General features: G+C 39.8%; 1 protein-coding gene and 1 long non-coding RNA gene across 3 annotated transcripts; one reads left to right on the plus strand and one right to left on the minus strand.

Moving 5' to 3' along the window:
* Positions 1-1,038: 1,038 nt before the first annotated feature.
* LOC136439450 (phosphatidylserine decarboxylase proenzyme, mitochondrial-like) lies at positions 1,039-17,011 on the minus strand. 2 transcript variants are annotated; one of them, XM_066434901.1, is made up of 8 exons: positions 16,955-17,011; positions 15,882-16,021; positions 11,770-11,981; positions 4,447-4,547; positions 3,789-3,924; positions 2,935-3,238; positions 2,206-2,366; positions 1,039-1,722 (listed from the first exon to the last, which is right to left on the minus strand). In XM_066434901.1, exons 1-8 carry the CDS (start codon positions 16,978-16,980, stop codon positions 1,411-1,413), a joined length of 1,392 nt encoding a protein of 463 aa, XP_066290998.1. In that variant the 5' UTR covers positions 16,981-17,011; the 3' UTR covers positions 1,039-1,410. The 2 variants fall into 2 exon arrangements, with proteins under 2 accessions (XP_066290998.1, XP_066291005.1); XM_066434908.1 differs by lacking the exons at positions 11,770-11,981; positions 15,882-16,021; positions 16,955-17,011 and adding an exon at positions 10,265-10,656.
* On the plus strand, positions 12,107-14,302 carry LOC136439486 (uncharacterized). The gene is made up of 2 exons (XR_010756538.1): positions 12,107-12,391; positions 13,171-14,302. It is a non-coding gene; the product is annotated as an uncharacterized lncRNA (long non-coding RNA).
* Positions 17,012-18,032: the final 1,021 nt, after the last annotated feature.

Here is an 18,032-nt window from a genome sequence, read left to right on the forward strand (position 1 = left end):
CCATGGAATCAAATTATGCTAATAAGGAGGGAGCTTATTTGCATAATTGATGATAAATGTTAGTATAACCTTCTTTGTTAAGCTCATAGTCATAACAAGGAGGTTTGGACAACTTATGTTATTTGGGTGAAGAGGGTCAACTGGTATGATTGATGATTGATGAAAAACACTCCTAATACGTCAGTCATAAAGGTCAAAATCATTTGACGAAGGTATGAGGTCGTAGAACTCTTGTTGTGTCATATAATGCTCACATGAGAAAACGTTTACATTCAAAGAAATGCATGACAAATGTTGACATTTCTGGAGTGATGGTGGTTTTTGATAATTCAACTTTTCTGTTGTTTTACCTGCTCAAGCTTAGTGTACCATATAATCAGTACTGTAGTAGTCAAAAGTCTGTATTTCTACCTGAGGTACTTTTTCTTTACAAAAAAGCCAAACATTGCCCCAGTCTTTTTTTATCATATGCAGGTATTGAAATGTGTGTATCTTTTTAAGAGTTGATTATAACTCTTTTATTCTGTATGTCCAAAACTGTTCAAAATGTTTCTGGACACAACTCTTTTACGAAAAAAGTGGATTGAAGGTATTAAAATCTCATGATGCATTTTTACACTTTGATACAATCTGTGATTTTAGAAGAAATGTTGTACTAAATAAATTAGCTCCCATGCATGAAACAGTGGTTTCCATTGTAGTTTTGACTAAGAACAAGACTCGATGTCAGTTAGATGCTACGTGCTAGGGTGGATCCCTGTACATGGTATCATTACAAAAAAACTGTATTTCTTGCTAGCTTGGATGCCATTCAATTACTACCGGGGCTCCTACACTGGCTGCCCTGAAAAAATCAGTAGTAATCGGATGGCACCCAGGCTAATTTTTTGCTGGACTGGTCTGAAAAAATTGGACCAGTAAAAACTCAGTGGACCGGGTTTGGACCAATTAGAAATTAAACAGTAATAATGGTTACTCCAATGTTATGGATTAGAGAAGGATACAATTCTGTGTTTTTGGTTCATTTTGACGTTGCTCTTTTAGCTCTGTGCTACAGCTGTTTTATTGGTTATGCAAACAAACAGGTCTAATGAAAGGTTCATTCTAAAACAAAGTTTTGGCTGGAGAAGTATATTTCTATAAGCTTCTTCATGGTTCTAACTGCACATGTGCAGTGTGATGTATTGAGGGTCATATGTCAAAGTTGAAGGTCCCTGAGACATAAAGAAAAAAACATTTCTTGACAAGAACCATTTACAAGATAGGGCCCTTCACCTTTGACCTTGCACATGCGCAGTTCAAACGGTGAAGCAGCTTATTGGGATATTTCAACTGACCCTGCCCCCGCTTACATGTATATCACCCCCTCCTTCCCCTAGATCAAGAAAACATTGATATTGCACAGTGGTGTCATTCTTCTTTATGCTTGCCATTGTCAACTGCTTCTGGCATCTCTGTAACTTTAATGTCCTCTACTTTCGTTTGGTCCGTTTCTGCAAAACATCCTAGCGGCTCCCCAAATCTTATCTTCTGCCCGGCTTTGACCTTGAAGGAGAATGTCCTTGGGGCTTCAAAGATAATAACAATGGAGGATCCGAGGTTGAACTCGCCGAAGATTTCCCCCTTCTTCACGGCTACCCCGGCTCCCTGTGTTTCGTTGAAGAAAACCCGGTCGTAGAAAAGACCACCTTTCCACTTTCCTGGCAAGTTGGTGTGCAACTCCTGATACAAAAAATGAACACATTTCAAGTGAGTAAATCTGTATATAAGTAAGTAAAGTAATTCTGTACATATTTCATGATGATATGTTACCCAACAGTGTTACAAGTTATTGGCTGGAAAGTTTGAAGAAATGATTAGACTAATAGTATTAAATGTATATATACATTCATATGTGTTTTCAGGAATTTTTATCTCTTATATGGGTCATTTTGGACAGGCCATACGATAATGTTGATGACATGCCTATTTCTCGGTGTATGTGGTGTCATAAGGCCTGGTCATTTGCAATAACCACCTCATCATAAAATCACCTTATTTCCTTCACTCACTCGGTGGATTTATTCGGAGGTAATATAGCAAATGACCAGGCCTGATGATGACACCATATAAATAGAGGAACAGGCGGGTCATAAACTTTACTTTCCATTTAGACATAACCAGCATGGTAACGTGGAGTACTGTTAACACTAGTTTTTTACTCACACTGTCCATGTACATCCTGATGGAGCCGACGTTGGTCGCCCCTACAGCTGACATAGAGAAGAACCCCTGGTCCCACCGTCCCGACATCACCACGCGCTCGTTATAGTTAAACAGACCCTGGATACACCTCACCAGGCCAGGGTTCACCGAGAACAACTCACCTGGGGGAAAATAAGGCAATCAGACATGGCAGAAATCATCCCCTCATCCGTAGTGCTTCACAACCCTTTCACTAGTTTCAGTCCTACAAACATAACACATGGCTGGAAATACTGGGTGGATATGCACTTTTGTGCACCTAAAGTTGGAGCTGGGCACCAAGTTCTTTATATGGCAAATTCTTGAGAATCAAGTGTCAGAAATGTAATGAAACCTCTGTTGTATCACTTGTTTCGAATTTTGAAGTAGGCAAATGATAGAATTTAAGATTCGAGGTGAGCCAGTAAAGTTTGTAATTTGGTTTTGACGACATTGTACTTTCTTTTAATATTTGATGTTGTGCTCCCAAATGTTTTTGCGTGCACCTAAATTTTGAGGCTATAGGAGCACCAGTTCCCAAAAATGAATTTCGAGTAAAAATGTTACATAGATGAGCTCTGTAAAAAAACAAGGTGGTCACAATGGCCAGGTGGTTCTTACACAGAGGAGGTCACTTGTTCTTGACGAATGTACAGGTTACAATTTTTTCGTTTCACAAAAACGGAACGTTTTCCTCCCACTAGTACTGACCAGGAAAGTGCCTCCTGTGCAGCACCTCCCATTCTGCAGGAGAGTGAAACCTGTGGTAGTCGCCTGGCGCCAGGTACACCGTACAGTGGTACAGTTCGTTTTCCTCAGGGTTCTCCAGCAACATCTGCTGATAGTTCTCGTCGTCGGGAGGTTTGCTGTTGTTCAGAGTCTGCTTGGACAGCCACCAGTTGTTGTTGGTGCGCCCCAGGAATGTCTGGAGGGAGTAGGTCACCCCCTTCACCTGCTCCAACATGTTGTGTTCCACCTTGCCGAAGTGTAGGACCGTACCATCCGCGGGGCTCACCTGGGGGTGTTGGGAAGAAGTTACTTGAATAGTCAGATTGAAAGTAAAAGTGAAATTCAGAGTAAACAGTTAAGCTCAAGTGAACTCAATGAACAGATGAACTAATCCTCCACTGGTCCTGACAGACGCTATGTACAGTATATACAGACCACTGCAGCAGCAGAATACAGTAGACAGCACTACTACTGTCTATTGGAGTTTACCGGTTTACTACTTAGTAGTAGTACTACTATTGTGCTGGCCCTAGCTTCAAATGGCAACCTCCAAACAGATCTTCTGATGACTGCAGGCCAAGATGGTCCTACTGCCACACGACTTTTCAATAGAAATGTGTTTGCTTTCTTACACAATGTTTTTGCTTTCTTACACTTTACCTTTTAGGTCTTCAGTGTTGAGGGAACTTCCCACTGAGTTGGTCCCATACTCAAAGAATCAAAGATGTCATATGGCTGTGTGACCGTCTTATATTAGCCAGCATTTACGGAAGATCTGTAAGGAGATAATGTACAAAGGATGGTGTCACAATGAAACAACGTTTGTCTGTTCTCACCACACTGTGTTCCTGGTCGATTGTTCTGGCGGAGGGCTTGAGCTGCCGGCGGAAGAACTCGTTGAGATTGCTGTAGTGCGTCAGGTCCTCTATAGCCGCCTCTTGGAGATTACAGTCAAACAACCAGATATATAACCTACAAGGGAACAAAATCATAATTCTTATGAAAACATCCTAAGAATCTGAAGCAAAGTAAGCTGTACTTTTCAAACACAAAAATCGGGGGCCTCACAACCATCCCTCAAGAGGGACAGGGGCGCCATAAACTATCTGCCACTTAAGATCCACTGCTCACTGAGTAACGTGCCTATGGCTTGTGGATGTTCACCACATATTATGTCTTGTGGCTAAGGTTTAAACTGTGACAGGTGAAAGTTACCCCTCATCTAGACTGGGAGCTGTGCCTTGTGGAAGTTCACAACATTACATCTTTGACTTTATTGACTTCATCTCATATATCACATCATATCATATCATATCATATCATATCATATCATATCATATCATATCATATCATATCATATCATATCATATCATACCATACCATACCATACCATACCATACCATACCATACCATACCATACCATACCATACCATACCATACCATACCATACCATACCATATATCTTGGGTTTGATCTGTAACAGGTGAGAGTTACCTGAGGAGTGGCCCCCTCATCCAGACAGGGAGCTGTGCCTTGTGGATGTGACCCCACAGCCTGGACAGGAGGCGCAGGGGGAGCTTCCTGTAGATTTGCACCTGTAGCAATAACAACACAATCAGAGATGGCAGACTTCACCCCCTTACCCATACTACTTTGCATTTCCTGACAAATGGTGTAGCCATCAACTGGGCAATCAGGCCAATGTCCAACCCTGGTCTCATACTGAGGATATACATGTATTATATCATCATAGACATAGACACAAAGACATACACTCCAAAAACAATTGTACATCACTACCTTGGGATGAGAGAATAATGGTATTAGATGATGGCATGGACACTAGCCATCTCACTAACATTATTACTGTCCAGTACTAAATGCAGGTGACATTCAGACGTCCTGACAGAAGGGACATAATACCTGTAACTTTATATCTGGAAGGACACTGGGGATTGGGATAATCTAATCAACCGCTAAGTCAAATAGTTTTACAACTGTGAGAGTTACGAAAGACATTAATATGCATGAAAATTATAAGGAAAGAGGCACACAATGTCAACAGGCATGAAGATGAAGACTTAAGTGTAAATTGACAGGAAGAAATTGAAACTCCACGGCTTAAAGCGGATTAGATTTCCTGATTCCAAGTGCTTTTCCAAATGCCATTTGACCAGAGTGTTACGGTGGTAGCCTGAATGTCATCCAAGTTAGTTCCAGGGCTCCCATACAATACATGGCTATTGCAATGGGACACCAGGCCTAGGGCTTGAAATACTAACTGCACACAAAAATGTCAGGTTAGCACAGGCAAAATTGGAGTTTACCGGTTATGCTAGGGTCACATTTCCAAGCCGTGGCCCGACCGGGCTGTTTGAGAAAACAAAGAATAAAAGATGCATACATGTATCAAGAATATACATAACGTATAGTAAGGAATAATTTCTTTAAAGTTTTGTGTCTTTTGTTGTCTTTTATATCTTAGTTTTTGTTCCCACAAGCTGACTGACCGGGCCCCGGCTTGGAAATATGACCCTAGCATTAGGCGACACTAACAACAAAAAAAAAGAAGCTATTTCGAGCCCTGTAAGGTCAGTTGAGCGATGGCCGTAGATTAATGATGATAATCTGTTTGTAACAGGTCCTTAAGTAATGCAAACACCTCTCCTGATCGTGATCAGTCCCACTCACACAGTAATGCATCACATTCACAACATCACCCTCCAGGGAAACTGTGGTAGCCTGAGTACCGTCCTCCGTAGTGGCCGCTGGCTGAATTTTTTTTCCTTGCAAGCAAAAAGCATTGAGACAGCGGTCAATACCGAGGATGGTACTCAGGCTACCACAGTTTCCCTGGAGGCTGATGTTGTGAATGTGATGCATTACTGTGTGAGGTTAGCAAGCAGAAAGCATTAACTATAGCGGCAAATACGGAGGATGTTACTCAGGCAAAAACGTAACTGTAACAGGAGGCAGACGTAAAAACCCCGGCCACCTGTACTGTTACAGTTTTAGGAGGAGTTTCATAACAAGACTAACAGCGTGTGGGCCTTTACGTTCATTAAGTCCTGACAGTTTCAGGGGGAGAGAAGGTGAGAAGGTTCTCATACACTTTAAAGTACAAATTTATATGGCAAGTCTTAACCCTTAAGCTGCCAGGTTTTTTAGCCAAGTAAAAATCAAAAATGTTTGACCCCTGACCTCCCTCACGAAACCCGCGAAACACCCGGCGGCGCTAACTCCCCTAAATTCCCGGCTTCGCGCGCTACACGCACGCAAAGCTGTTTTGTTCTGGGGAATACCCTATCCCGGTTATAACCGGGTCCAGCACACAAGGCATATTTCTGTATCCCTAATTAAGTCGGGACTGGCAGCTTAAGGGTTAAGGAGGAAATTGTAAAAAAAAAAAAATATGGCAGGGCTGGAAGGAAAATTTGCACCTTCCAAAACTGTGTGTACCATTGGAGAAACAGGCAGTTTCAGAAAATGACATATATTAGCTATGAGGAACTCTTAAGTTAACTGTTAGGTTTAGTATTTGAAATGCATAGTTGGTAGAAAGTGAACAAAATCTCAATTCGGGACTGAAATTTTTACCAACTATCTCTGAAAATACCTGCAGCTGGTCTGCTATGTACAAACAATACAATTATTACAGTTTGAACAATGACGGAAACCATTATCCCTCACTGGTCAATATCAGTCAATAACTGATCAATAAACTGATGAGGGCAATACAATGGCACACCTGGATTTTGGGCACAGACATGGATGAGTACAGGTCCAAAATACCAGAACATCAATATACCAGAACTAGTACCTTACACTCAGGTGTATAACTTTTCAAAAATGTGTTATTCTAACCACAAAATTTAACACTGGAAAAATTGAAAACAATGTATGGTCATTGAAATCAGCAGTCCATTTTTGATTTGTAATCATTTCGAAAGTAATATGGGTTTTCTGCATAAGAAAGCTGGAGTCTAAATAAACATTCTGTTAACTGTTATCATATTTCTGTCATCAAAATTGAAGACCACAGGTTACATTGTCAAATTGTTCTGGTACATAAATGTACAGGCAGGTAGGTACCTGTACCGAAACCTCTGTACCTGTAGCTGATGTTACCTTTAGGCACATGTCCCTTGTTGAGATGGCAATCCAGATAAACGATACAAAAACAAGACCACCCAAAATATTAACAAAACTCCAGCTATAATCTTCACTGTGCATAATTTTTGGATTTTTAAAGTCTGAGCTGAAACGTTTGTAAACACAAAGCTAACTTGACCGGGCCCACATACAAATCTGACCAAATGTCACCGGTGCCAAGATTTTGTCAAGGAAACCTCACATAGAAAGGCAATCAACTTCATACCAGTCAATGGAAATTGTCAATACTTGAACTTCATGTAGCTGTATGTCACCTCTACAAATTTTCCTACAATATCTGAGGCATTCAAAATACATTGCCTGTGATAACGTGCAGTTTATTAGTTATGCACATGACCCAGGCATATTTCATATTCTTGATTTCAATAAACAAAAATGAAGAAGAAATCAGAGGGATTCTGTGCCCAGTTCCATATTCAGAACTGAACATAATGATATTCCCCAGTCCAGACATGATGAATAAAATATTTCCATAGTCCCCTCAAATACAGATGAATCACTTTCCCCAGGCACATATGCAAACCTGCATTTTGTCCTACAAGTCAGAGGTGCTACATTCAATTTGACCTTTTTTAGTACCAGCACAGTATGAATGTAACATATTATTAATATATACAGGTCGTGCCAAATGTGACCTCAGTATATACATATGGCATCCATTTTTTCTGTCTAAAATGCCTATTTTGAAATTTGAGATGGAGCAGAAATTACTGATATGTCCTGATATTTGTAACAGGAAGTTGATATTGTCCACCTGAGACCAACCCGCAATAATAAGTTGCAATTTTCAGATTCAATACCCATACAACAATAGCAGACATTTTGAATGGTGTCAGCATATTGGAATATTCATGAATAATACCTGTAGTACGCCTGTATGCAGGCAGCTATAAAATCAGCAACATCATGCATAAAACCCAGACAAATTATGTCAACATTTTCCTCGAGGATCGTAGTACTAAATAATACATATTTCTGGCGAAAGCAACAAAGGGTTTGGGATTTAGGTCACTATGGCAGACACGGTGTGGTTAGAAACAAATCACCCACCCGTATTCTTCCCAGTGCAAGGGGCCATGAAACGAACATCACTCGACTCTCCTCCACTGTCACAAGCAAAATCTCCCCGCGCGGTCCCGTCTTCCCGGTCCTTCCATCGTCAGCTACCGTTCGTTCTGTTTTCCCGACGACACCGTCATCATCACCGGCGCGGAGGCGGGGTACCGGCTAACGGATGCTTCCATTAAGGGAAACCGGGACGAACCAAAGTGAGACTGACACGGGGGGAGCAGAAGTAGAAAGCCCTTGCACTCTGCATAATTTTTACAAATAGTTCTCATAGCTCGCATTAGAACAACAAAATCAAGTTTAACAACACATTTATTTTTGTGTGTAGATTACGATTTATCAATATTTCAGCAATCTGTGGATGGGTTTTTACGATAAAACTGGACATCCCCGAAAATTCCAAAATCATTTGCACTCTTCCATTGTTCCCACCATTCCAAGCACTCATGGGACCATCTTCATATTTCCTATGCTACAATTATATATAAATCATGTACATGCTGATGTGCCCAGGGGGTGAAGGGTAGGTGGTTTAAACAGCCATTGTCTGCTATTGTATCATGTGACCTACAACTGAAACCTCAAACCTCAATTGCTAGATGGAACAACTTAGGGCTGTATTTCTGTAGAAATAGTTCACTTTAGGATCAACGTAGAACAATAGAATGGTTTTCAAAAAGTGAGAGGGTGGATATATATTATATATATATATAATATATATCCACCCTCTCACCCTCTATATATATTATATATATATATATACAGTTACTGTCAGTTTTTCATTCTTGCATTTCTTTGTTTTCTGTTTTGCATTTCAAATGGACGTGCAAGTCAATGGATCTGTCTGTATATATTAGCTGATTTCAAGTTGCTTTTAAATAAGTTAAAGTTTAAATGCTGTTGTTGAATGCAATTAGGGAAGTAATGAATATGGATTTAGTGTATATAATGTACCAATGGGAATAGGAAGGACTTCCCTTGAAACACACAATAATTTCAATTTTATGGCTGTTTGATTTTCAATTTCACGTTAAGTCATTTTAGAATATTCATTCATAAAATATAAGGTACGTATCACTCAGATCAATTAAATTTCATCTCCATATATGATTTTAGAATCAGAGTGATTAAGTTAACTGATGTTATTAATGAAACTGATGTTTTTAATCAAATAAAACATTGTCCCATCATGTTGATAACACGTGAAACAAGATCAGTAGCATGTCCAGGACCAGAGATACAAAAAACGGAAGTTCTGCTGTAGTGCTGCCAGAGGTCCCAAATTCAACCTTGACCATTGTGTTCACAACATATTCCAAATAATAAATACCATCACAATCTATCGAGAGGTTCTTAGGATACTGCTGCAGACACACACATCAAACTTGCAGTTTCAAGGTCAGCCGTAAGAGGGTTCAAAATCAACCTTGACCTTTCAAAGTTTGGGTTTACAACGCCAACCCAGATACCAAATATGATGATCACAATCCATATAGAGTCTTCTTAAGTTATAGCTGCGGAAACACATACATACACACACACACACACAAACAAACCAAAAACTACACCTCCATTCGTCATGGAGGTAATAAGTGAGGTTTGAGTGACAGGTTATTGTGTCATGACAGGCTAATAACGAGCCAATGACTGGATTTTGGAACTGCAAACAAACAGGTTTGCATATCACAGAAGTTGATCATTGATACGACAAGAGCAAGAAAAATAATAATTTTGGACTGTTGTGAATTCAGCAGGGTTCATATAAAAAACATAAAGAATCATTATCCCTGTCTTATGGCCCGATGTACCGTAAAAACTGCCAAAGAAGACACCCGAAAAATTAAATCTGGTGATGTGGACACGGGGTCACTATAAACATGATTCTCAATGGTTGAGTCAATGGGAAAAGTGATCTAAAGGAACACCAAAAAATGGAGACAATGGCCAGGTGGTCCTTAATATGTAGAATTGTTAACTTATGAGGACTTTAGAATCAACAGTAAAATAATGATTTTGATACATGGATTAATGCATGATCAAATTCTACAAATTCATAGACTGTACGTTGTACCTTCTTGAAATGCTTCCTTCCCTTTAAACCACTTCTCTTCTTCTTGATAACACGCAATGCAGCAAAGTTTCCCAGCCGTAGAAGGCCCCTCTTCACAACAAGTTCATTTCCAACCGCTGCAGTTCTCATGATCAACCTCCCAGCCTTGCCCTGAGTTTTACCCAACAGTCTGCTGGTTTGCCCGATGTAGCGGCCAAAGACACTTGGCATTTTTCTTACAAAAACAGGCTCCAGGATAGTCTAACTAAAACTTACAGCACTTTACTGTGGCTGTCTCTAACCAAGGAGCTTCAAAATACACAGTAAAGCAAGTTGCTCTAACTCTTAACACTACAAAGAATGAACGTTCTGAAAATCTCAGTCACTTCCTGTACTGGCCTGAGTCAGTTGAGTGTTTGTGTATGATGTAACATCTGGGTTTGCTACTGTAATTCTTGAAATTTTCATGGTGGTTTTGTGTTTACAATTTTCGTGGTGATCGCTTCACTGCAAATCTAAAACCATAAAGGTTCCCGTGTTTCCATTACTGTACAGTATGTGACTATAGTGCTACCGTGAACTCAAAACCACTGTGAACGCTCCATTTTCTCCTTGGCACGAAATTAAATCACTGCAATCTTAAAGGCATTTACAGTAACTTGGAAGGGAAGTCTAGTGGTACTGGTAAACATGATGATGTCATCAGTTTTGTATAGTGCAAGACTGTGAATCAGTTAGGCAGAAATTGTGCCTAACTGATTATCTACAGGGATCGTAATTCTATTCTTAGAAGCAGGACTGTAACAGTCACTGGGCAGAAACACGACTAGTTAGGCAAATATGTAAAATGGAAAGATGAGAAGAAGTTTAAAGGAACATGTAACTAGAAGTCGAAACAAAATATGATGTTTATCTAAGGAAATATACAAACAGCTGCAGTTCTTATGATAGTCACTAGAAATCTTCATGATCAAATATCTGGCAGTTTCTTCTTTGGGTCAAGACCTGCTCACATAACAAAAATCACAACAATTTATTCATATCATAACTTTCTATTGAAGATTTATCAAACCAACAGAGGGTACCAAAGACACAATGGGCTTACATTTGGTATAGGTGCAGAACAAATCTAAAGAGCAAAACAAACTTTAGCCAATCAATTGTAACTGTCAAGCATAATCAGTCTGGTAACTAAAAATAGGAGAATCAGATGACCCTGACGATATTACTACATGTACCATGATGCTTCTGCTTCTTTTGGTTTGGTCGGGACGAACTGCACAGCTTTAAGTAGAGGTTGCTTGTGCGGCGCAAAATCCACTCTCTCTGCCACGATACTGCCCTCTTCTAACTAATACTTATTGATATGTGAGCAAACTTACAGTTCAATCAGGCAGTAGAAGATCAGTAGGGTCCTGAAAAGCGGCAATCCTCCTGTCTTCCCTAGGAGATAACCCCCGATACTTACGTGACTGTGACTCTTCTAACTCATCCTAACAAAATAACTGATACGTGAGCAAACTTACAGTCCAGTCAGGCAGTAGTAGATCCGTAGGGTCCTGTACAGCGGCCACCCTCCTGTCCTCCCTCCTCCTGATGTGCCCATACTGCTGGTAGGAGATGTAGGCGAACCCCACAGCCAGGGGAATTGGGTACCACTTCAGCGACCTCAGGTAACCCCGGAAACCCTTAGACCTGGACCCTGACTCTTGACTGCCATTCCTGGAGCTTCTAGATCCTGTGGGAATAGGATATGATTTAAATCAGGCCTGGGAAAAATAGACAAACTAAATCAAGCTTATTTATAGCAGCCCTTCCACTTGTCAGGGGGAGGCCTGTAATCAGCCCAAGACAGCGACAGACAGCTCGGAATGTGGTCTAATCTGCCTATGTCCATGACGCCAATAGCCAGCCAATCAGATCGTCCGCTCGGCTATGACGTCATTTTACCGCCAGAGCCTAGTGCAGTTGATTTCTAGACTTTTCCCTTCTATCTCCCCTATTTATTCATTGGTATTGCCCAGTTCAGAGGTCAAACAAGGTCTTTGACCCTAACAGAAGCCTCCAGAAGTCTGCAAGTGCTTTTTTCGTCGCGCAAATCTCTCCGAAATCGCTCTTTCCTTGCGGCAATGGCGGGCGAAACATCAGGTAAGACTTCCCACTGCACATTTTCTTGGTAATTTTGCTGGTCTAACTGCACATTTTTAGGGACCTTTAGGTTATCCAAAGCAATTTTCTGTCATTGTTGACGTGGTCAGCTATCGCTGGCGCCATTTTGTTTTCTGGTTGTTTGTCTTGCAAAAATTGTTCATGTTTTTGAATTTCGAAGGTTTCGTGCCTCGAGTCGCCTGCTCCGTATGTTTTTCTATGGCGGTTGGGTCGATAGAGCACCGGTTCTATCGGAGAAATGTCTGTCTAGTTGCAATACGCTATGTTTTTAAGAAAAATGAATAATTTTCCTGAATAGTATAGACCCTCTGCTATCTTTCTACATGTGTTTCAGCCTTTAGTATTTATGTGGAAGAATTGTTGATGATTTTGAAGTGGGCGATGTTACGATATTAACTGTTTTAGCGGGGTTGGGGAGGGGGGCGCAAAATCGCTGATGTCCATAGGAAATAGCTTCCCGTATTATGAGAGCGCCGTAGTTCCACGTTTTTACGCCGAGGTGATTGTCTTGAATATTTATAAACTTTGTGACAATAATAAAAATAATTTTCCGGATTTCATGATATTTTATATAGATTACATCCAATTTTTATGGATAGTAAACTACTGTTTTGTTAGTCCTGGATCAAAAAAATGCTTGAATTATAGATATTTTTTGTTAATAATTGATTGATTGTTGTAATTATAGTGGTAATAGTGTACCTACAATTCAACATTGTTGATTTTTATTTATTTTGCCTATTTCATTGTATTTGTAGATGAAGAACTGGAGGATGACCACATAGGGCTGCTGAGAACAAAGTGTCGCCTGTGTGGACATGCTGTTGGAGATAGAGAGTATTCGTGTTCGTCATTTAGTGAGGGGTTTTCTAACATATTTGGAATAAGCTGATATTGTCGAGAAGATAAAAGAGATGTTTGTACAGTTTGTAGTAGAGGATGTGAAGATGTACTATGTTGAAAGGTTGTCTGATGGAGAAAAGAATTGGATCAACAAAGAAAGAGGACTTGTTGGAACTGTACTTTGAAGTTCAAAATGAAGCCATTGACCAAAACAATACCCAGTGTGCTTTACAGCTAGATGTCTTAAGTGATGCAGGTCAGACTGAGTTGTGATTTTAAGGTGTAATACTCATGTGCTTTGTTAAAGCATGCAATTTTTGACATATATTTCTATCTGTCATGTTTTTTGTCAGGCTATCACAACATGTGTTGGTAGTACATATATAAGTAAGCGGTTTTGTCAACTATTATTGTCATATAGACATGTAGAAATGAATTGATATGGTATGTTCTGTACATTTTATCGGTGTCTGTGGTACACTTTCTTCACAAGTTCAGTCAAGTTAGACAATGTTTGTCAACTTTGATGTTTCACTTATAATCTTGTATTTTGTGGAAACATGCTGTCTTTGATGTAAATATAGTCATGGCAGTATACAGCTGAACATTGTGACAACACAACACAACAAGCAAGTTGATTGATATATATGTATATTTGCAAAAAGTAACTTCATGTTATAAGCAGTTAGGTAAACAACCTACTTCAAGAGACTTGTAAGACTTGGTGCAGGTAATGCTATGTTCATGTACATGAAGAAATTTGCCTTTGACGAAGTTTGAGACATGTAACGCCATGTTAATGTACTGGTATATAATGATATTTTCCTTTGAGACAGGTAACACCATATTAATGTACACACTGTATAAAGATATTCTACTTTGAAGTTTGATACAGTTAACACTATGTTCATGTTACATTGTGTACAAAGATATTTTCCTTTGAGACAGGTGCCAATATGTTCATGTATATAAAGATATTCTCCTTTGAGACAGGTACCAATATGTTCATGTATATAAAGATATTCTTCTTTGAGACAGGTGCCAATATGTTCATGTATATAAAGATATTCTCCTTTGAGACAGGTGCCAATATGTTCATGTATATAAAGATATTCTCCTTTGAGACAAGTGCCAATAAATTCATGTATATAAAGATATTCTCCTCTGATGCACCTAACCTGCTGTGATGTCACATGTCTTTCTATAGATTATCACGACCCCTTCCACGGCCCCTTCCACTTGTAGGTCTTTTAGTTGTCTTGTCTTGTGAGATATGCGAGTGAAGCTGTATACAACAATATGTGTTTACGATTGGTATTTAAATTAAAGTGTGCGTGGTCGTGTATTGTGTAGATAGTCCGACAAGTCGGCTTATATAAGTGCCCCTCTAAATATCGTAAACCAATTAAACAAACAAATTGGTCCGTAAAAGGCTGAATTATTAGTTTTTTTTGTTGTTGTAATTTTGCGACATCCAAACAAATTATTTCAGCTTCGTAACTGACAACGTACAAGTACCATAAATGTAGCATGGCCCAATGCGAGGCAGCCCGTACGCACGTGAAAAACTGTCGAAAACATCTCTAATCTCTATCGTAGTTATGACGCTTGTAAGAACTGGAAACGTTCCACTTCACGTCAACAAATCAGAAATCATACGTCCCGTCGGTAACCTGGCAGAAGATATTTGCGAGACAGGTAAGTAAGCCGGGGGACCGTAGCGTTCTCATACTAAGTTCGCCAAGTGGGTCAACTTTGACGGAGCAAATCTAGTTTTTAACTACTTTTTGACTTCTCAACTGGCTTACCCGCGGTTGTCCGAGTTTTCAAAATAACGGGGGCACATATAATAGCTCAGATTGACATATCGTGGCTTCCGTAGGACTTGATATAGGAAGCATAGTAAGTATAGTACATGTACTCAGATCGGCGTTCCACAGTCCGTCCGCCATCTTGGATTTTGGGGTCAAATCTTGGGGTCAAGAGAAGTACGCCTGCGCAGCACCGCTGACGGCGTGATTAATGACATAGGCAGATTAGACCACATTCCGAGCTGACAGAAGTGTAATACAGGCTAAGAAAAAATATTCTGTTTCTGATCAAAACCTGCCGACTCTTACCTTTTTTTTAGTCGACTGCTTGTAAGGGACATTAAGTTTTTGATTCTACATCCGGGTAATGAAAACATTGTGGGAATCGTTTTCTAACAGGTTCTCCTTATTTCTGTTGTAATAGAAAATTGTGCTCAATGTGTGTCTGTGTAATTAAAACATGATGTTAAAAATATCTGACTGAGTATTCTAATGCACTTGAGTTTACATTTTTAAGGCCATATACTGATTTGACGGATGTCATCCTCTGATGACTGCAAAACTGATATGAGCGTGCAAAATAAATAAAAGTTGTGTGTTTTGAAATCTAAATTGTCAGGAATGTTGAACAAATGACAGAACATACAAAACATGGTATAGTATACCTAATGATAAATTCTTTTTTCCTTTCTATTTTGAGTTTGGAATATTTTGCTCTGTGCTCAAGACATTTAGCGTACTTACATCAACCTAAATGTACAAATGTTTTGCACAAAGACAGATATTTCTACATACATATCTTTTCAAAAACCCACCTGACTCATGGAAGTGTCTGGACTGGAACAAAGCTGGAACATTTTGCTTGAAATGGAACTGTGACCGCTGACGATACAACCAGAACCTGCATTCCACTGCATTCTGTCTGTAGTTACTGTGGATCCCTCTGTACATAAATCTGTACAGAAGACAAGGGGAACAAGTCAACGTTGGTGCTTTGACTACTAAACCTTTGCCAAGAAGTTTATGTTTTTGGTGTGATTTGTGTGTGTGTGTGTGTGTGTGTGTGTGTGTGTGTGTGTGTGTGTGTTTGTTTGTTGCCAGCTCACAAATAGCTGAAGAAGCTGTGGATGGTTCCTTATGTTATGTGGTAGGTGGGTATACAGTGTCGGGAAAATGATGGTCAAAATTGATAATGGTACCCCAAGTAGCTTTCTACAGTACTGTAGAACTTCCTGTTTTGATATCTTTTGTTCTGTGTTCGTATTTGGGCATTATGTTTCACTGTTAGAGGTCATCGTGAAAACCTACAAATATTCCAAGACATACAGTATTTTGAATGACACAAAAATATAAAAGCAAGGAATCACAACTACAAGATGTACTACATTCTATCTGAATTTGACTGATTGATTATAATTGATTGCATATATACATCGAAACTAACTGTATGATAATAATGTATTATGGATTTTTGAATATTTTTTGATCATATACTTCGACGCGCAATTCTAAATTAAATTTTGAACTCCAATGTATCTATTAAAGTTTGCTAAAACTTTAAATATTTATTGGTTATTGTCATATTGAAATCATAGGATGGAGCTATTTATTATCATACAGACATATACACACAAATACGACGAACCAAATGGAAGCATGTTGTCGTACAAAAGTGAAAATTTCACACGTGAATGTCTTAGGTTACACAACTTCAGACGACAAAAATCACTTGAAGAAGAATCTGTACGCTGAAAACGCACGTTTCTATCCATACGCAGAGAGGATCATAAGAGCAAAACACTGAATCTATCATTAGTCACAATTAACAAGATAAATATCACGATTTATCGTCCAAATATTCATAAATTCCATCAGTTTTGAGTCACACCTCAAGATTTGACTGGACGCCGCCATCTTGAATCAGAAGTGAGGTCATGGCCCCATGTATTGAAATACTAGCTGTGATTGGCTAATGGTCACAAGTTTCGACCAATCGAAAACGTTTGTGGAAGCCCGCCAAATACGACCTTCTGACTAGAATCTCAAAGCAGATGTCGGAGGGTAATATAATATAATATCAGGTGTATTTGCAGCCAGTGCCACAGGCAGGTACCCAATGTGTAGGGTAATGAGGCTGTTTAACGTGTAATAAAAAATCTTACGATCTACCCGTCTACTAGACTAAACTAGTACACATATCTAATTGGATATTACATTAAAAAAAGCAGAAGTTCCACTTCGACTACTCGAGTTATGTTGTCCACAGATAAACAGACTCAGGCACCCAAAAAACCACAACCTTCTAGGTGACAGCCTGGAGTCCAGCCTTATCAGCTTTCCGTTCGCCAGCCATGCTCCGCTCCTCGCCAACAATTATTGACGAGGAGCAGAGCTTGCGTAGCGAACGAAAAGCTAATAAGGCTGGACTCCAGGCTACTTGGTGAAGGCTTTAATCTTATTTGGGGGGGGGGGGGGGGGGGGATACTACCTTGAAATGTCATTTTCTCTCCATTGCACCATGATCTATGTTCAGTTCTACCCCGAAGTTCTACTTCTTCTTGCCTGGATGCCGTGCACCGCGGGCCATGGACTCAGCCTGTTACTACTGAGATTTTCAACCTCCTTGGGTTTAAAACTCCTTGATCTAACCGAGGACTACGAGGAAGTTATGTTTTAAATTTAACCTAAGTGAACCCGCTTTTTTTAAAAAGTCGTCCCGTTAAACGGTTTCCTTCCCTTGCCTTCACCATCTCATTCGTCTATCAACCTAGCTGGGGTGAGTGTTACAGGGCTAACTTTTGCTTGCAGTCTCATAAATTACCCCTTAGCTACTATCAAAAAGTCCACTTTACTCAGCATGCCCTTGCCTTGCTTCGTGGTCTTTCTGTAATCTCCAAGCAGATCTACACGGGGCGCTGAAAATCGTACAATGCTAGCCAGAGAAGCTCCAGTCAGCCAGATAAGCT

This window comes from Branchiostoma lanceolatum, chromosome 1 (genome assembly GCF_035083965.1).
Source record: "Branchiostoma lanceolatum isolate klBraLanc5 chromosome 1, klBraLanc5.hap2, whole genome shotgun sequence".
In the NCBI taxonomy this organism is placed as follows: domain Eukaryota; kingdom Metazoa; phylum Chordata; class Leptocardii; order Amphioxiformes; family Branchiostomatidae; genus Branchiostoma; species Branchiostoma lanceolatum.